The 20,575-nt window shown below is 39.1% G+C and overlaps 4 protein-coding genes across 4 annotated transcripts; 3 read left to right on the forward strand and 1 right to left on the reverse strand.

Moving 5' to 3' along the window:
- Window positions 1–953: 953 nt before the first annotated feature.
- Window positions 954–2,295, forward strand: LOC6611299. The gene has a single exon (XM_002035810.2). It carries the CDS (start codon window positions 1,074–1,076, stop codon window positions 2,121–2,123), a length of 1,050 nt encoding a protein of 349 aa, XP_002035846.1. The 5' UTR covers window positions 954–1,073; the 3' UTR covers window positions 2,124–2,295.
- A 93-nt stretch (window positions 2,296–2,388) lies between these two features.
- Window positions 2,389–3,048, reverse strand: LOC6611300 (heterogeneous nuclear ribonucleoprotein A1). The gene is made up of 2 exons (XM_002035811.2): window positions 2,955–3,048; window positions 2,389–2,891 (listed from the first exon to the last, which is right to left on the reverse strand). Exons 1-2 carry the CDS (start codon window positions 2,964–2,966, stop codon window positions 2,598–2,600), a joined length of 306 nt encoding a protein of 101 aa, XP_002035847.1. The 5' UTR covers window positions 2,967–3,048; the 3' UTR covers window positions 2,389–2,597.
- A 1,445-nt stretch (window positions 3,049–4,493) lies between these two features.
- LOC6611301 (antifungal protein) lies at window positions 4,494–5,049 on the forward strand. Its single transcript, XM_032727303.1, has 2 exons — window positions 4,494–4,588; window positions 4,664–5,049. The coding sequence occupies exons 1-2, from the start codon at window positions 4,577–4,579 to the stop codon at window positions 4,970–4,972; spliced, it is 321 nt and encodes a 106-aa protein (XP_032583194.1). The 5' UTR covers window positions 4,494–4,576; the 3' UTR covers window positions 4,973–5,049.
- Window positions 5,050–5,930: 881 nt separating this feature from the next.
- LOC116800395 lies at window positions 5,931–6,372 on the forward strand. Its single transcript, XM_032715095.1, has 2 exons — window positions 5,931–5,942; window positions 5,995–6,372. The coding sequence occupies exons 1-2, from the start codon at window positions 5,931–5,933 to the stop codon at window positions 6,334–6,336; spliced, it is 354 nt and encodes a 117-aa protein (XP_032570986.1). The 3' UTR covers window positions 6,337–6,372.
- The last annotated feature ends 14,203 nt before the right edge of the window (window positions 6,373–20,575 follow it).

Consider the following 20,575-nt stretch of genomic DNA (forward strand, 5'->3'; position numbering starts at 1 on the left):
TTAATGCATTTCAAAAATAATTTTAAAATATAAGTTCCGAATAGTTTTATAGTTTCCAGTTCAATGTATACACGTCATTTTGGGTTTGATTCGGTTCAGGTTTTGAGACCTAATGATTTATAAGGTTTCGGAATGTTTCCAAGGACTGAACCATGGAATAATTATTTTATATGTTATCCATTATTTATTAAAGATCTTATTTTTAAGAGTGTACTGAATCCACCACAATGGTTCTCGAAAGGGGGTGGTGCAAGGCCGGAGGTGCATGCTGCCGGAAAACTTCTATTACAACTGCACCAAGCCTGGAAAATTAAAAAGAAGAGAGCGAGATGGAGATTCAAGCACAGACAGAGACAGAAGAACAACGAATGGCATAACAGCCACATTTAGAACCGATGTGTTCAACGCAATACCTACTAAATAGGCCATTTTTTGTGGATTTTTTGGGTTTTGAATTTTATGTATACACATTTGGAGATATAATTATAAATTCAAGCTTAACTTTCAGCTGAAGGAAAATTTAACTTCCGATAACAGTTTATCGACTATCTAATATGCGTTGTTCCCCATTCTTCCGTACGATTTGAGCAAAAATAAAATAGCCTTTGAGTTATCTTCTACTGTCAACAGATTTATCTTTCTTTCAACTGTGAAATCATAAAAGATTTAGTTCCTTATCAATAATGGGGGTGTATTTTTCGTATCATATAAGTTAGGAAAACATATTGTATTATCGTTATTTGTAAAGTAAATAGTACAGTGCATGTTTATTTAACTTTTTTTTTGTTGTTCTTAAGGTACCAAAAATAAACATTTGCTTAAAAGAGGCAAAGGAAATATGTAGTAAGTTTGAGTAAGTTTGTTTGAAATATAGTTTTAAAAGTAGAATTCTATATCATTACCGGAAATATATTGCATCTAGAATTCTATATCATTACCGGAAATATATTGCATCTATGAAAAACATGTCATTGTATAGATTCGATTTGTTAAAATTTAGAACCCTTTTGCCCGTTTTTTCGACCAGAGTTTAGGTCTATTCGCTAAGAACGAAGTTAGCACAAGGATCGAGGATGGGTCACCGCCACATTTGCTGCGACGGCTGTCAAATTACGATCTTCCAGGGCAGCCGCTTCCGATGTTTGCGCTGCGTGAACTATAATCTATGTGACATATGCTACGATCATCAAATAGAAACGGAAGAGCATCGCGCCAATCATCCCATGCAATTGTTCCCTGACTCGGACGATCTGGTTCCGCTGCTTTACGGCGAAGCCCCAGAGCTGGTCCACCTGTCCAATTGCTTCACTTGTCCACATTGCGGCCTACTTGCGCTCACGGCTAAACGGTTTATCGAGCATGTGTACGTACAGCACCGGGTGTCTAATGAATATGTGGTCTGCCCCATGTGCGCCGGACTGTCGGCCGTCGAACTGGTGGCCATACGCCACCTGTCCAAACATCTCCTGCACAACCACATCGATCACGCCAATTACCTAGAGCCCGACACACCGCCACTACGCCGAATATTTACCCGGAATCACATGCGCCAGCACCGCCAATCGCAGCTGCAAACAACTCGGAATTCAAGGATATTCGATATATCCCATTGGCTGTCGACTGGACGTGTGAGCTCCGATCACCAGCTCCTCGGCAACAATGATCCTCCAGAGGAGGCAGTCAATTCAGAGTACTTGGAGTTAGGCTTGAGTGCCGGGGAGCCATTTGAACAGTACGACGACCGATATTTTCTACTTCAGTGGATTGCACAGCAAAAAGTGCAGTGTCAGGATACGGACGAATTTCAAAGGTTGCGGCGAACCCTCTTCGCCGAGCACTTGCTGATTTCCATGCTGTGCTGCGAGGATTTGCATCTGCCGGATGGAGACAGACGAATACGGGAAGGAAATGGGGAGAGTGATCTAGACCAGGAAAACCATAACAGTCTGTCCACGGTCATGTCGGTGATGTCTCTGCCGTGGATAGGAGTTTGGCAGGCCAACCAGCTAGATGGACCGGAGGGGGAAGGCGAGATACAGGGAGCCAAAAAAGATGGAGTCGATCTGAACAAGGTAAAGATCGAGGAGCACAAAAGGGTGGCTGCGGAGGAGGCCATTGATTAGAATACTCGAAATTGTATCAGTTTTTTCAATCATGTTGAATCCGCTTTGTGGTTGCGTTACATATTTCAAAGAACAACAAAATTTTTGTGAAAATTTGGCTTACACTTATAATATGGCTTTTATATTTTGGCTTTTATTTATATTTACAATGTTTTAAGTAAAAATGGCAACCATTTTAACATCTGAAAGAGAAGTTTTCATTTTATCCTTTATGTTAAGTGTATTTATTTCTGGGCACTATTTAATAAATATAAACTACGCCATATTGACATCGCTTCTATTAATGCGAATTTAATGCAAAATAAATTTTTACCATGAACCGAAAATAGAAACAAATTTTTTGTAATGAATATACATTTGTTTTGAGAAAGATTTCTCACGTTAAAATTAAAAATCCAATTGTTTTTATAATTAAAGTGTCGTATTTTATTGAGGTATCTGCGTTAAGGCGGTGCTCTGAACCTTAATTGGTCTTTACCAGCCTTCCTGCTGTTGCTGTTGCTGACCACCGAATCCCCCTCCGAATACATCTCCAAAGCCTTCTTGCTGCTGCTGCTGCTGCTGCTGATCACCGAAAACGCCTCCATAACCACCGCCAAATCCTTGCTGCTGCTGCTGCTGCTCACCGAATCTACCTCCGTATCCACCTCCGAATCCACCGCCAAATCCCCCTTGCAGCTGTTGCTCCTGTTCAACTGGCCAGCTGCGTTCTGGGATTCCAAACTGAGGTAGGGCAGCGGCCATGGCGAAGAGGGCAATAAAGAGGATCTGTAACAATATTAAAACTTAGTTCTTAAAAGATTTTCTTTGAAGTCTATATGTAAAACATACCAAAAACTTCATGGTGCTGATGCTTCGATTAGTCTTGCTAATGTGAATAAAATTTTTGGACGCCTCCGATCTTTTATACTCTCCTGCAATCTCGTCATGTCGTCACGCGCCGAAGTATTATCAATGTTTTGACAACAAAAATACCAAAAAATTTCCATACGTCTGGGAATTTAATGTTTGAGCACTGTTTCAATGCCTATGCTCCACGGGGGGAACCCTTCAATTTTTTTATTGATCTATTCTATTTATTAAGGTTTCAAAAGGAATCGTTCAGTAATTCCTCTGAACTTAACCTAATGTGTGATAAAGATAAATGAGACCAAGTGGTATCTTAATTATAAAGTACAAAAGAAAATGTAATATGTTATGTTATCCTCCGGGTAAGGAGATCGCTGGGGTGTACCCTCTTCAGTCTTCGGAGGGAGATGGGATCAGCTAGGATAGTTTCTAGTTGGTTCGGGTGGGCCATAAGCCTGTCGGCATAACGGCTGCTGTGGAAATTAATCTGATCCCCAAGAAGGGTAACTTTCAGATCTCTTTCGATGACTATGTTCGTCACGTACCAGGGGAGCCCAGATGCGTGACGTGCAGCTCTCGACTGGACCACACGGAGCCTATTAAGCTGGTATTTGGCGGCAGTTCCCCACACCTGGATGGCATAACTCCACGTTGGAGCGAGAATGGCTTTGATTAAAAGAGCCTTAGAGCTCATTTGAAGTTTGCTGGAGTGGAAGAGCCAGTCGAGCTTTTTTAGCTTCGCCAGTGACTTAGATCTGACCGACGTGATGTGGGCCCTTCAGGTCAGTCTCCGATCTAGATGAACTCCTAGGTAGCAGTGCGAACTAGCATTGGTGATAGGGCTTCCATCGAAGGTCAGATCTGTGCAGGTTCCGGGTCGCAGGGAAAAAGTTACACAGGCTGACTTTGAGGAGTTAATGGCCACATTCCACATTCAATCTTATCTGGGAAGTCGAGGCTAATCTAATAAGTCCGCAACAGTTGCTTAGAAAAACTAAGGGCGACTTAGAAGAAGACGTTGTTTGAGATTACTTTAGATCATTTTTGTTCTGTTTTCACGCTTCACAAACGTGTTACGGCAACAAACTTTACATTATTTTTTTTTATTGAAATATTATTTAAATAATTTTTTCGCTGTGTGTGGTCACATTCAAAATCATTTAAAATTTGTAAACCAATTGTACCTTTTTCAGCCTAAAAGAATGCTGTTAAGTTTTTGAAATTAAATGCTGCGCTAAAAAGTCTTCGCCGTTTCTTATACTATTGGAAAGCTTTTAATCGGTACATAGCTAATCAGCTCCAAAATAAGCAAAACGAATTGAGAAGAAGAAAGATCAGGTGAAAGGTCTCCACCCCTGATCAGAAATCAGCGCTGTTAATGCAGTGCCATAATTGTGCTACCTCATCGCAGACGCTTAATCTATTAACCACAGCTTGGGGTATATAGATTTCGATAGAAAATAATAAGCAAAAAATAAGAAAAATTTGTTTTTATTAATTTGTTTTGGTGCCAATCGCTCCATTCGGCTTCCACCTGCTATAAAAGCCCAGCCATTTACATAGATTTAGTTAGAACGCTTTCGACAATCAATCAATCTACCAAAATGAAATTCTTCGTAAGCTCTGCAAATTCCTTGACAGGATTTTAGTTGGTTCGGAATTGAAACATCGTTTTATTTCTCTTCTTTTAGATTGTCTTCTTCGCCTTGATCGCAGTGGCCTTTGCCGCTGGATTTGGACAGCAGGGTGGACACGGCCAAGGTGGACGTGGTCAGCAAGGATTTGGACAAGGTGGACACGGCCAACAAGGATTTGGACAGGGTGGACAAGGCCAACACGGATTCGGACAGGGTGGACACGGCCAGCAAGGATTCGGACATGGCCAGCAAGGATTCGGCGGACAAGGTGGACATGGCCAGCAAGGATTCGGACAAGGTGGACATGGCCAGCAAGGATTCGGACAAGGTGGACATGGCCAGCAAGGACACGGACGTTACTAAAATACAGTCTAAATAAAAAAATTTTCCAAATTAAAAAACCCTTAAATTAGTTACATTTTTAATGTCGCAAAACAAAATTAGCAGAAATTACTATTTACAATAGCTTAAAAGCAGCTGTCTTTTATAACCCTTGCTCGTAGACAAAAAGGGGTATATTAAATTCCTATAAAATTTAGTAGAACAATAGTCAGCGTTTTTGAACGTATTAGTTACAGATTTTAACACAAGTTTATTGTTTCTTTCTATATGAGAGGACAACCATTAGCCACGAAATTTTTGGCAGTTTGTGGGCGTGGCAACATCAAAAAACAAACGTGCGCTGCGTTTATGCCTCTGGAATCTGTATGCCTTAGCAAACTTATCAGCTTTTAAAGTTCCTCTGATCTCGACAGACGGACAGGCAGGCGGACGGACGTGGACAGAAAGTGTGATTATGTGTATGAAAAAATATATTCTTGAAAAAATGCTTAGGAAAAGATGGGAAAACAGCTGTAAATGTCGATTCCATTCAATGGGGTTAAGTCTGGGAATTCATCGTTGCATCAGCTAATTCTCTTGAAGAAACATTGCAAGGCTGGAAATATCAACTTCTAGTGAATACTGATGATAGGGAAATGTAATTACTCTCAACAAAATTTTGAGTACGACCATTTTTACGATCGATTTAGAAATATAAATAAAACATGCATATAAGTTTAAGGTGAGGTCCTAAGTAAAAGTATGTGTACCTTAAATGGTTATAATAAGTATTTTAAACTATTGTATTTGGAAGGGTATTTAATGATAAAGTGTAAGCTCGTTTTATTTGTATGTATATAAAGTATGTGTACCTTAAATGGTTATAATAGGTATTTTAAACTATTGTATTTGGAAGGGTATTTAATGATAAAGTGTAAGCTCGTTTTATTTTTCGCTATATAAGACGCAGGTTGCAATAGAGAGCATTATTACATACAAGATGGAGTTTATGGTAAGTAAGGCGTAATGGGCTAATATAAGTTGATGATAAAAAAATATTATAGTTTCAAGTTCTTTTTTTTTTATTGATCTATTCTATTCAGGTTCTACTAGTCAGTTTCATGGTCACTGCTTTAGCTGCAACCAACCTAGGATCATCATACCGATATGACTGTAATTCGATTAAATGCACTTACAAGCTTTGCACAAATACTTTAGATGGTAAACAAGATTGCACTACTAGCTATTCCATTCCTAAAAATATAGCAGCCAAGAGAAGAGCATCTTCCTACAGGTATTCATGTGCTTGGAATACTGACGTATATGAATGCACCCATATACGATGCACCCAAGATTTCGGCGGTCATAAAAATTGTACCACAAGCGTTACTATCATCCCAAATTAAGGACTGAATTAAATGATTAAATTAAATTAAATTAAATTAAGATTGTCGCTTAGTAGCTTAATTTGTTCGGCTGGCTAAATATTTAGAGGTATTATAAAATGGTATTTCTTTGTGTTACAATCGGAATGACAAGACAAATTAGTTCACTGCTCCGGGTGGCGGTGGGGGCTGTCCGGCGCACCACGGCGAGCAGGGCGGTAGAGTTGGGCGTGGCGCGTCTGGCTCTGGGCGACCCAAAGCCCCGGCAAACAGAAGCGATAGCAAAAGCAGAGGTATTATTAATCAAATGTGGGGTCAGAAACAGCTCACGGCTATCAGATCAGCTTTATGCTGCTCCAAGCGAACTTACGCAGCACTTAAGGTCCATCGTCACCAATTAAAATTGTTGCTATGAATCTGCTGGGAGCCGCAGGGCCTGCTTATATACCAAACGATTGGGTAACCCAATGATTACTTTACCATTTTCGAAACATGCACTGGAAACGAAAGCGAATTTAAAAAAAAAGCATCTGAGATGTAGACAAACCATTCAAATATCATATTAAATGGAGATAACATTTTTAATTCACAAATTTTCACACACAAAGGTACCCTTTAAATTAATGATACCTTTGAGTCCATGTGCATAGTTAGTTTTCTGATTTCAAATTAATCTTTTTTTTTCGGTGTGCTGAATTTATTGTTTCCATGTTTTGGTGTCGACATTCAATGCGATTAAAATTTGTATTTGGGGGCCAAGATTTCTTGTGAAATTGTGTATATGGTTTTTAGCATCATTGATAACAAATGTTTTTGGAATTTGACCTCACAAGCGATTGTTATAAAAATGTTTCATGTAAATGTTGGCAAATGCTTGGAAATTATTATAATTTATAATGTAAATTATAGTTATTAATGGTGTTAATTGCTTCCAATTTAAATTTTGCAGTGTATAGACTCTTTGCTCTTTGAGAAAAAATATAGGGCAAGCACTTTCCCTACTGACTTTATTTGATAAAAATCGACATGCACTTTTAGATGTTAAGATGTATATTTTCGATTCACTCCACACAGCAATAAATTAAAGATGTGGAAAACAAACCGGAAATTTATTTGGGTGGGCGTTGGGCGGAGTGCTCAAGTGGTGGTAAATAAAGAATCTGAAAATGCTCAAGTGGCACTTTCAGGTGTCTTCGAATTCAGCTCCTGCAAAAGGTTAAGGATGCAGTCAAGTGCAAAAGACCAACCGATCAGGTATATTTTGGCCACACAAACCCCACTGGGTCAGCAGTTGTTGTATCTGGAAACTTCCGGTTCGTCACTCCTATTTAACACTGTGGCCGAGGGATACGGTTGGAGGACGTTGTAGAAACAATGTGCACTCATTGAGCGCAAATGTGCCAAATAATGACTTGCAGGCGAGCGAGTGCAATTTATATGATAAGCAACAAAAATAAATTGCAAGCAATTTATTTTACTTAAATGCAGTGCAGTGCAACAACAACTGCCGAGTTGGCAGCTTTATTTTACCCCTTTTTTCAGGTGAGTGTGCTTGCGTATGTGAAAGAAAAATACTTGGTTCAGATGTGCACACATATCATTTAAATTTTTCTGCTACGTTTGCAGGCAAACTTGATTTACTTGGGTGCTGCCTAATGAAGCCAGCGTCGGAAAATGCAAATGGAAGTCAGCAGCAAAAACATCGATTGTTTGTGGTTAGAAAATTCTAAGCTCATTGCATTCTTTCGGTGAGATTTTTGAAGTCGAGACTATGCTTTCGGAAACTAAGTTATTTATGCTAAAAGCAATATTCAAACATTGATTATAAATGGCACAGATATGTTGCTGTCATGGACAATAAAACTAAAACAATAGATAACGTCGCCTAATAGATACACCTTACTCAGCTTCTAGAAGTGATTAGAAGAATCTTGCAAGAAAATCGGAGGTTTATATGAGTTAGAGTATGAGTATTCAAAATATTTATGGCATATCGATACGAATTTTAAAAACATAACATTTCCTAAGAGGTAATCAGTTCACTGCGGATTGTTGGCGTGAGACTCTGAAACAAACTAAAATATGGCTAAATCGAATCGGCTAGTCATCCTGATTAGGAATGTATATACTTTATGGGATCGGAAACGCTCTCTACTAACCGTTATATACTTTTAGTTATCGAATAACGGGTATAATGCAAGAAGACACTAAATATACTTGCAAGTTATTTATGTGTATTATAATGTTCTCTTTTCATTATTTAGAATGTATCTATTTATTAAAAGTATCGCATGCAATAGTTATGACGCGGCAGCAACGAAAATGACAATGCTGGGAATAGTTGCAGCGGCGGCAATGCACTATCCTGACAACAAGGACACATCCAATGGTCCATAGTCCTCGTATTCATATGCAAAATTAATACTGGCTGGGGACTCCAGATGGGGACTTTTGCTGTGGAAAGTTCAAGCCTCGAACAGGCCAGGTGCGATGTCATTCAGCGAACATACAAAGGACTCCAAGACTTGCAGAATGTTGGACGAAGGATAGGGATGATGGAGCCACCGGGACAATTTGTGTACAATTTAAATACACTCTTTAAAACCTTAAGTAAATAGTTGAAACTATGTTAAAACTTTTTTGCACAAATCTAAAAACTTGGTAGCTATTTGATTGAAAACAATTTTTTATTACCAAATATTCTCAAACAAAAAGGTACAATAAAATTCTTTAGTAGCTTTGAGCGAAAATTTTATATCCTAAAGAAATATATAGGTCAAAACATATATAGAGCAAACAGATAGAATAGCTGATGGACCTACAATGGGGCAACTGCTCTGCCTGCAACACCGAAGTGCATCACATCCGTTGACACGACAGCTATAGCAGAACCAAAGGTAACGTGTCCCGTCATCATTCTTCTTCTCCGCACTGCCCATGTTTCACGCTTGCGCCCTCTGATTTCGCTCTGTGCATGTGCTGTGTCCTTCATTGTTGAAAGCTGAACCTTGGGAGCAATCAGTGGATTATACGCTGCTTTACAAAAGCGGGCGACGCGTCGCTATCCCAGAAGACCTATGACCCGGACCCGGACTGGATGCCCTCTGATGCATTCAACACTTTTTTCTGCCCCGCTCATTGTTAAGAGTTAAGAGTTGGACCCATGTGTGTGTGTGTGAGTGTGGGATGAAACATAAATTTAACTGCAAACTCATGGAGCCGTGTGACAAGGCCGCAGGAATTCAAAACAAAAGTTGCAACAAATACCGAACACGCCATAAAGACAACAACAGCAAATATATAGACATAAATTGCAGGCCTGGCCACTCCACTACATTCCACTCCCACTCCCAGCACTGCAGTGTAACAGTGTTGGTTAGCCCTTTCTATCTCTGGCAAGCAGAATGCAAAAAGAATGACAGGAAACCGGATGTGAGTGCATGCCTTTTGTGCATGCAACGAATTATTCAGTTGACACACAGGATGTGTGCTTTGCTGTTCATGTTGTTGCCACTGCCACACTGCTGGTTGCAGTTGCTGGCTTCTGGTTTGTTTGCCCGCTTTCCTCAGAGGATCTGCGCCCGGATCCTAGCCCAGTTTTCTCTGCATTTTTGGTTAATTTCGTAACCATGACAATTGGTGAAAAATTAACACACCCACACTTGCCTGTTGAATAAGCTAAAAGCGCGGATTGCCAAAAAAGTGCTTAGCTGAGTAAGTTTTCCAGTTATACATATATCTGACTTTATCTTTTTTGTTTGCAAAATGTGCAGCTTCTGAAATCCTTGTTAGGTGTCCTTTATATAAGGTGTTTGCTTTATTTAAGGTGTTCTGTTTGACTTGCTGGCATGGAAGGATATATGAATTAAAATATGCTTTACGATCGTATATGGCTATACATATAAGGGAATAATTTCCATAAAGTACCTGTCTTCCTACTCAAACACCACAAAACGGCGTAAGCATTTTATAAGGCCATTTCATTTTTCTCAGCTAAATGTGTATAATGCAATTTTTAAAGCAATTTTACCATTTTATGTGGACCAAAATCATAAATAACACAGGCAACCGAAAGCAAAGTATGAGGTCGATGCCAAAAAAGAGGAATGGCTGGATGCGATGAAAAAGAAGAGTAATCAAAAAGTGCGTGCTAACTAAATTGTTATTGCTTTCAAATGTCACGTATCATTATCATAATTTTTTCGCTTGACATTTTTAAGTAGCTGCCATAAATGTTTATAACTTCAGCACACCGAAAGTGTTTCTATTAACTTGGCCCAGGTTCCTCCCCCTGCAGAGCATGGGACTCTTAACATTATTGGACCCGAGGGACGAGCAGCCCAATAGGAACGCAAAAGGACGAAGTCCTTGGGCCACACACGTACGTAGGCACCTTGACATTCATAATTCATAATTTATGACTGCATCTGCCAGGTCCTTTTTCCAATGTATATATTATAATTTAACTGCTGAAAGGTGGCAGACGGAAGACAGGAGATTACTTTGAAGTCCGAAAGCTTATACTTAAAATAATTTAATTTACTGCAGCGGAATGCACGCTTTTAATTAATTAATATTACAGTTCTATTACAAAATTCGAAATAGTTGAATTCGACAAAACTCGTGGCTCTTAAAAATTAACAAAAGTAATCTAAAAATTATCAAATGTAGTCATGAACCGAATGGATATTCCTTAAATTTATAACATTCAATTGAGCTTTTATACAACATAGGAACTCGAGCAATTTGCATAATTTTATTCATACCATTTTAAATGGGCAGCAAACAATGTGTCTAGACAAATGTTTCCATTTATGAAATTGCTATTTTATGCAATATGCTTGTGATTAGTTCGTTTATGGATGAATAGGCAGTGTTGGGCATACATTCAGATGCAGATACATTAAATACCAGTCGCAAATCGAATCAACTTTATAGAAATCACAAGAAGTACCAAATAACGATGATAACCAAAAACTTACCCTACAAACATTAAAACTAATCAAACTTTTAAATACACTTCAACCGCAGCAGGCTTAAGATTGAGATATTGCAGTAGGGAAAACCGTGGGCGGAATGCCGGAGGAAGTGTAGGCGTGGCATCGCGTCCAGAACAATTCGACAGGCGTCTTAAGAGGCATCGGCATCGGTTCGACTTTGATTTGTTGCCTCGGTCGCGTCTCATCTCATCTTCCTTGCCCCCGGTACCATCTCTTTTTGGCCTTAACTTTAGCCGGACTTTTGCCTTGTTGTCAACGTCAACAGAAATTGATTGCTCACCGAGAACACCAGCAGCAGTGGCAGCGGGGAGGACTTTTTATACCCTATTGGACTCTGCCTCTGTGGCATTTTCATTTCATTCAGAGTTGAGTTTACTTTGCGCTAAAACTTTTACCCAGAGAGCTTCCGAGTCCCCCGTCCCTAAGCTTCTCCAGTGAATTATCCTGAGCCAGCGGACCAAGGCAGCCTACTCCCCGGCCAAAACTTTGACACAGTTTAGGAGCCAAAAGTTTAATGGAATTTGTCTATGGCATCGTCTTGCCCCCAGGCCTGCCATTCGCCCATTCGCCCATTCGCCAGCACTCCTTTTGCCGCGCGCCGCCAAAATAAATAAAACAGCATTCAACTTGTTTTTAAAGCAATTAAAAATTCTTTAAGACTGCGGAACACTTTTACCACTTCGTCCTGAGCCACTACAAGACTCCTTCCTGCTGAAGGCCAACAAATTGCGATCGCGTCGCGGGTTAAAAGGATGTCGGAGGAGACGAGGGCTGAGAGATGAAGAGGCGCTGGAATATGTAAACAAATGCGGAATGAACTTAGGTTTTTAATTTTAAATAATATTTTAGTTTATTTTGAAGTCTATGTTCTTAGAATGGAATTATAGCGTTGCTAAAAATTAAAGGGGCAATAAAGGACTCGTATAACATTTGTAGATTGTCAAAAAACACTAGCAAAATACAATATGTGTTTTAGTTTATAGAATAACATGTACACTTATTATTTATTTGAGTAGAGTGCCTACCTGTAAGGATTAAGTTGGTCCTGTTTAGCAATGAAATTAAATTCCAACCAATTTCAAATCTAATTTAATTAAGCAGAGTTCGCTTGTTGTTTTCTTTGTTGGTTCCCCAATTTTTTATTACAATGTTCCACGCGGCGTATGAACAATGCGGCTGGTTTATTGCTTACGCTCCCACAGAGAGAGCATAAAACACACACGAACTCACACATAGCCAACATCATTATCAACACTAATGCACAGCCACACTGAAACACACTCACACACACTCGCAGAAATGTATGGGGAGAAAGTAGGTTCTGAAGAAACTGGTCTTAACTACTTTCTGCACGTCTGCAGATAAAATCGATAAATTCCTTTTCGTAAAACGAATTAGGAAACTAATTGACTTGGATTTCGCTTAAAGAATCTCACATAAAGAATCTCACATAAATCGTTAGCTTAAGCGTGATTCTGGCAGTTGCATGGTTGGGGTTTTGGTCTTTTGGTGCGGCATTTCTTTAACTTTTTCAGTAGTCCAATGCCAAGCTGAAATTGGAGCAGAAATTGTTCGCATTTTATTTTACTTAATTTTTCCTGAACTATTTATTTTGCACCATAATTACACTGGTTTACAGAGCTGAATGTGGAGAGTGGGTCTAGTTAAGTTTAAATTTTCCCTAAGATTATATAAAGTAATTATCAAATAAAGGACCATATAGGACCTTAGAATAAAAGGCTTTTATTAAAGCCTATTGAGCAAGTTATTATAAGCCACATAAATGAGTTTTTAAGAAAAGTTTAGACATGCTTTTTTTTTGTTAGCTAGTGTGTTTAACATTTTAATTATGTCGGACGTTAAATGTCATTAAATGTGAAACTTTTTCCCCCATCGCCCCTTCCATTCGACTCCTTTCGCTAACCACTCAGCGCCATCATCGTAGTCGTCGTCATCATTGAGCTCCAGCGGAGCGTTGACAAACTAACAAGGCGCAAATATTATGCTCACATTTCCTGGCTCTATGCATTTGCCTTTCAATTTAATTTAACCCATGTACTCGAACACTTGCACCTGCCACTGGTTTACACGACTCCCGCATCCTGAATTTGCTATCTGTGCAGGCATTTTATGCTCGGCTTATTTGTGCAGACGTCTATGCCACTTGAAAAATTCAAGAGCCAGCATTTTGCACACAGATACGAAAACATCTCACTTAACTCATTGGCGTGGAGGAATTTTCGGGATCACTTCCTGGTAAACAAAGTTAAAAGCTGATTTCCATTCACTGATTAAAAGGACATGTTATTTTCAGCTTTGATGCACTTATGTAATGAGAAACCTTTTTTTCAATGAAGTGCATAAGGCAATTCTATTTAATACATCCATTCGAGTTTGATATCCTCCTTTATTAAAATACTTAAGTAAGAAAAGCAACTAAAACAAGAGAGAACGCTATAGCCGAGTTTCACAATTATTAGATAGTCAGTTGGACGGAGTAGTAAGAATAAAATATAACATTTTTAACATCGACAGTGATCTTGATCAAAAAAATATATGCTTTATGTTGTAAAAATCTCTTCTTTTATATGTTATGTTTTCAACGCATCCAGAATAGCCTGTTCCTCCTCGAGTAACAGGTAGACATTTAATTTAAAAAAGGCAACTGAAATGGCTTTTCATATTTATAAATTCAAATACTCCCATTTCTTTTGCATTCGTACGTTCGCCGAAATTGCAACGAGCATGCAAATATATAATTTTAATAAAGTCCTGGAAAACAGGACTTTGGTAGACACTCCGAGTGGCACAATGCAAGTACGGCTCATCAAAAATACCATCCGAAAAGGGGAACCTGCCGTGGCAAGTCATTTGAGAAGGTAAAAGTTGTCCTTCCCTTTTCTTTTGATTGTGCTGATGATATTGTTGTTCATTTGCTGACAGCAGAAGGTGTGTAGTGGTATAGTTGGGGGCGTGGCAGCCCCATGATATCCCCTGAAGAGTAGAAGAATATTGCAGAATATGGAATTTATGTTCCCACGAAATATTTTTATGTAGATTCCCCATTTTTTGCAACATCATTCCCAACCCGCAAATAAATGAGTGCAATTTATATGCAATTTGTTTGCGGAAAGCACAAATTAGAGTGAATGAAACCCTAGTTGACTAATTTTGTCAACGTTTTCTGAAATGGGAAATATGTTGAGCTGGATTTTATTTGCTTAAAAAAGTAACACAAAGCAATGTTTGTTACAATGTAATAAAAAACAAAAGAAGCTATAACTTCTAGAGTTTTACGTAAATACCAAAGTTATTGTATTTACAAGGTAAACCTGACGTCTTAAAACTACTATAGTTTGATTAACTATTTTCCAATTATAAACTTGGTGACATTGTACTATTTGTTCCTTCTCTGAAACATTTCGAAAACTCTTTGCACAATACCTTTAGCAATGGGTAAACTTTGTTTTATTTTTACCTTCTGCTCGAACACTTTTATTCATTTTATACGTTTTATTGGGCTGGGGTCAAAGCTCTCGGCTGGGTTAGACATATACCCTTCTCAAGTTCAAAAATTTATTGTTTCAATAGACCCCGGCGACACATGCAGTTCGACGAGAACAAAATAAAATAGAACCGATATAGGAGAAATTGAATTTCTATAAAAGTTTCGACAGCATGCAAAAGACAAACTTTGTCCATTGCCCGCTGGAGGAGGTGTGGGTGAATTTTGGGGTTGGGCAAAGGAAGTTAAGAGGCTGGATCACATACGCTGCTGCCACGCCCACCATTCGGAGTCAGGAGTTTGCCAAGGAGTTAAGTAGCCAATCACCATGTCCTCCTTTTGTCCTTCACTCAGCCCGGGCATCCGTCGGTCGCTCTCCTGAAGTTTCGTGTGCAGTTCCTTTGGCGGTCCGTAGAGAGCGCTGTCAACACTTGGACTTCCGGTGGCCGATGCCGCTGCCACTGCCACTGCTGCCGCTGTCAGCAAAATGTCAGCAGCATGCACATGGAATCGCCTTTTCCACTCTCCTGTATTTGATTGGGTCTGGGTTGGCGATTGGCATCCGCCATCCAGTCATCCTGCAACCATTCCACCGTGCCATGCGACATCCTTCGATCCCTCCATTTTGCCATCCTGGCTGACTCTGCCTGGTCAGGAGCATTATTTGCTTTTATTTCTGCAAGTCAATAGCTTTGGCTTTTAAATTTATCGACTGACGTTTGATGCGCTTCATTTAACTTGGAAACACTTTTCAGCTCAAACTCCTCACCCCAATCGTTGGCCCTCTTTTATATTATTTTTTGAAAATTCGTCAGTGCTGACAAGTTCAACATATGAAGCAAATGCATATAATTAAAAGTTCAATTTTGATTGGTACGTACGTTTATTTACCAATACCAACAATATTTTTCAATTTTTGAAATATATTTTTTCCTGACAATTTAAAAAATAGTTATATATATATACAATTTTTATTCTAACTACTTTAGATGATCAAGATATGAAATTTGTTCGGAAATAAATTTTTTTTAGTAGTGTAAATATCTATAGAAAATGGCTTTTTCCTTTATTGGTTCTGAGCTCCATGCCAGATGTTAAGTGTCATTAATCCTATCGCAAGTGCATGCAGCTGAGAAAATATGTGTATGCCACTACACAACTTAAGTTACAAAGTTGGAAAAAAATGTTAATATATATATAGAAGAGCCAAAATCATTGCATTGCCTAAAAGGTACGTCTTGTTAAACAAACAATCATGGTTTCCCTGAGGTAAGGCGTTTATATATTATAAAATGGCTTGTTTAAGTATTGATGAACGGTCGACTGGTTTCGAAAGCTTCTGAAAACCTCTAAAAACCAATGACCAGTGGACGTGTCGAAGTATTGCCAAAAGCTACTCCTACATAAATCGTTATGCAGCGGTAACAAAGCAATCCCATCTCCGAGGAATGTAACAACTTATCTAGAGTTTAGCCTGTCTTAGCCAAAAAGCTGAAAACATTCCTAGAAAAAGTGAATAAATTGAAAAGCGGTCAAGTGAGGCAGGAGGTAAGAAGATCAAATACAAGCACTTCTAACTGGGTTCAGCTGATACCATACCATCTATTTGGTTATCCGGCAAAGTACTTTACAGAAAATAGTGGGTTAAGTTGTTAGAGGGGCAGCCATGGCTGGTACAATAAGCAGAATGCAGTGAACTGCAAAACATACAGCTTCATGGTTATTTTGCTCTATAGTTAGTTGCCATATTTTTCTATCCTCCCGTTTCCCCATCTCCCTCATATCTCTGTACTTTTAGTACAGAACTAGGGGCGGCTCCGACGCCCACTTCACAGATATCAACTAAAATAGCTTTATATATTGTTGAACTAATAAAATTTCACCAGGGTTCGATTGAAGAGAACAGACAACAGCAACTGTATGCATTCGGCCATGGAGTTCTGCGAAGGTTAAAAGATATAGGGTGCACAGAAGAAACTAAATGCCGTTCGGTCGTAGTTTCAGTTCAATTAACACAGGTACTACTCTACGTAAACAGGGTGATAAGAGTTTATATTTAATTTATACACTTATTTATTTAGTTTTTAGTAATTCAGGAAAAACATTTAAATTCAAAGGATGCCATTAAAGGTCACCAACCATCGTCGGCAATCCTTTCATATTCAAAATAGCCTGCTCTCTGCTGTACCTACCATAGGAGCAGATTCGATTGTTTAATGACCCTTGATTGCCATAAGCCAATTTGCAATGGGCAGGTGTGGGCGAGTGAAGCGAAAACGCTCCGCATTCGAGTTCAAAATGCGGAATAAGTTCATTAGCATTAAAGTAAAAGAGGGGGAACTTCCAACATCAGACTGCATGCTTGCCAGAACCTTTTAGTTTAATTATAGTTAATGTTACTTTTATGCTCATATAATCATATTTTAATTTCCCTTTGAATAGGCTTTTTGTATGTGGTTTGGTCAGAGTCGGTATGGTCAGTTGTATTTGAATTTTAATTGGTTCCATTATAGCCAAGATCTTTTTAGCTGGCATGGGCCATAAGTAAAAGTTTTAGCATATGCCTCTTATTTAATTATCCATGCATAATTGACCTAAACGAGACGGATTGCGTTTCTGGTAACTTAAGCTTTGAAGGGGAATCCGATCAAAATGACTTGATTAGGCCGTGGGCACAAAAGCCGATGACAAGAGATAAACCTTTGACTTGGCCCTGGATTTCAGCCCCATTTTATACCCACAATTCAGGCTGCAGCTAAGTGGGCGTGGCCGGCTTGTAATAACTCACGCCTTTGACACAGATTAAACCGGCATAGAGACAATGCTGGGATAAGGGAACTGCAACGATGACGAGGACAGAAACAAACTTGGGCGAAAGGATTGGACTGCATGTATGACCCCTCTCGCATGTGCCTACATACAGATACATGCATGTGCACATGTGGGTGGCTTGTATAAATGTTAGCCCTTATTGTTTGCCGGCTGGTCATGCAGGCTGCAAATATAAGAGGGCGGCCAGACAATCCCCATCCCCAACTACTTTCCATATACTACTTTCCATACCGAGCTCATTCAAGCCAGTCTGCTGCTCATCTTCATTGTAGATGACAGTTCCCATTGTCCTTCGCCGACTCCTGCAGCGACAGCAGCTGCACATTTAGTCGCCTCAGATCGGACAGAATAGTACCCATATTCCGTCAGGGGAGCCAGCAGCACCCCATATACCATATTTCCCCATTAGCTTGCTCTTTTTGTTCCTTAAGCCCGTGCTTTGTCCCTGGCATGACTCATAAATTTCGGATATATTCAAAGACATATCTTTTAATCCGTTCGCAAAGGAAACGAAAAATTAAAAAAAATAATTAAGAAAATGGTGCTTGTATTGTATATTAGCAAGAGCAACACCTAAGTTGTCATAAGTGTATCAACTTCAGACTTCCAAATTAAAATTAAACACATGTTTCAGTAACTCATGTTTATAAATATACAATGCATATTGGAAATTAAATGATTTCCTTTGCAAATGATTTTTCTTGTTCCATTGCCATTTTCATTTTTTTTATTCCAGCTTATTTGTTGAGACAGCGCCATGCATAATATAAAAATTTTACTCAAAACGCATCGACTAAAGGGAAAATTCTATGCATTTTATATCGTGCCAGAGGGCATTCGTACGATGAATGTAAGTACATGCAGAACTAATATTATATGTATGCAGATGGGAGTTTCATTTTGCCCTATGCACGCGGAGTCCCACTGCCAGGACGACGGAAGGCATTACCTATGCTCTGTGCGGACCTATCGCCAGTCACCTAGGTTCCTCAATTGGTGCGTGGCAAAGAATTCATCATGTCAATAGGGTTAGTGTGTGGAGTCAGTGAGTGACTATGTACCTTGATGCATTATGCATTCGATGTCTGCTTCGGAAATGACAAATTTCTTCTTGCATTAATTGGCAATTCTGGTCGAGACTTCGATGTATGGCAGTTCAAAAATATTTTAAGCTTGTTCTTAAAACTTAATTTGAAGTTCTAAGTATATTTAAGAGATGGGTGAGAAGATTATGTAGTCAAAATAATTTAATAATTTAATTTTCAGATGGGTAATTTCCTGAGTTTTCTGCATTTCACATTATTTAAATATTAATTTTTAAATGTGAGCCTAAAAAGGTTCTTGGATTTCCTCTCATCTTGCCGTGGGGACATTGAGAATATTCCGAGCTGCATGCAGCTTTTGGAAAAAGGACGGCATAGTTGCTGTTGCAATTTCTGTTTTGAAATTGGCTTATTTACGTATTTTTTATGCGAACGACATTCAATGTCGACCGTGCTGTGCTGCAGGGGTTTCAGAGTCCCTGGCCTTTGCTTTGTAATTGTTTCGAAAGTGGGCGACAACGAGGAGCGACGGGATACAGTAGGCGGCGAAAGTTAACGTCATTGTCGTTTCCGAACTCGACGACGTTGGGTCGCTGTCGTTTGGGCCAAGAGAAGAAGGACGACATTAGCGGCAACTGTTTTGAGGGCTGCTTCCTGCCGGTCTGTTCTTTATCGTGCCTGCACCACAAGCCCACTCCTACTCCCACTACCCAGCCCAGCCCAGCTCCACCCACCGCCCACTGCCCGCTTTCAAGTGGCGTTCGAGTGGCAGCCATTGTGCAGCATTATGATGAAAGTTTGTGTCGCAAAATGCAAATATTTGAAAGGTAATTGAATTTGAACTTTGCCGCTCATCGTCCTCGCCTCCCACTTAGCCACTCGGGCTGCCTGTTCAGTATGTCAGGTGTACAGAGCAAAAACAGCAGCCGAACTCCTCATAAATTCAGGGCCCTATCACGTTCTTTCTATAATTTATCAATTAAATTTAGTATGATATGGATTATTGCATATATTGTTTTATAAACTCAACCATTGTTTTCTATGCTTGCAAGCAATTATGACACAACATAATTTTTAGCCCATCTTTATTTTAAAATTCTAAAATTTTGGATTCGCATTCACAACAAATATTTCAAATTTTTTCCATCGCTGGTCAATGTGGAAAGGTTGGCTTTCAGTGTCCGATATCGCGCGTGCAATGGCGTTTAAGCCTCAATGGTAAATATTTGACAAACAGCTTACATGTTTTATTTACCAAAGCTGAATGGTCAACACAGCACAAAGCCTAAATCGCACTCTCCCTGTCTCACTCACTGCGTCTCTGTCTCACTCTGGCATTCATTTGTTTGTTGTACAAATTATATACAAAATTTGCACACTCATGAGGGCATTCAGTTTCCATGTTTTTGAGTATAAATGAAAATCTATACAAGTCTGGAAAACACAACTGCCCCTTTTCTGTGCACCAGTCTATGTGCTCAATTTTGGGGCATGCCGCAGGTGCAGTGAACAATAAATTTTGATAAAAATAAACAATTATTTAGACATGATTGGCTTGTTGCCTGCCATTTTTTGAGTTGTCAGTTCAACTTCTGTCTGAATTGAGCTTTTGTTTTTGGATAATTGCCTTGATTGGACGATTCAGTTTGGGAAGCCTTAAAACAAAAATAAAATGACACATTTCACAGGAAAATTATAAAAGCTATGAAGTACGGCTTAGAACAACATTGATATTACCATTTTTTTTACAAAATACATATGTTATCATTTATAAAAGACAGTTATCAATACATTCAATTTAATTCTCTGAAATATTTTAATATAAGAAGAAAATAAAATATTAAGACAGCCTATTGATAATTGCATACTTTTCTTTGTGT

The sequence above is a fragment of the Drosophila sechellia genome, chromosome 2L (genome assembly GCF_004382195.2).
Source record: "Drosophila sechellia strain sech25 chromosome 2L, ASM438219v1, whole genome shotgun sequence".
In the NCBI taxonomy this organism is placed as follows: Eukaryota; Metazoa; Arthropoda; class Insecta; order Diptera; family Drosophilidae; genus Drosophila; species Drosophila sechellia.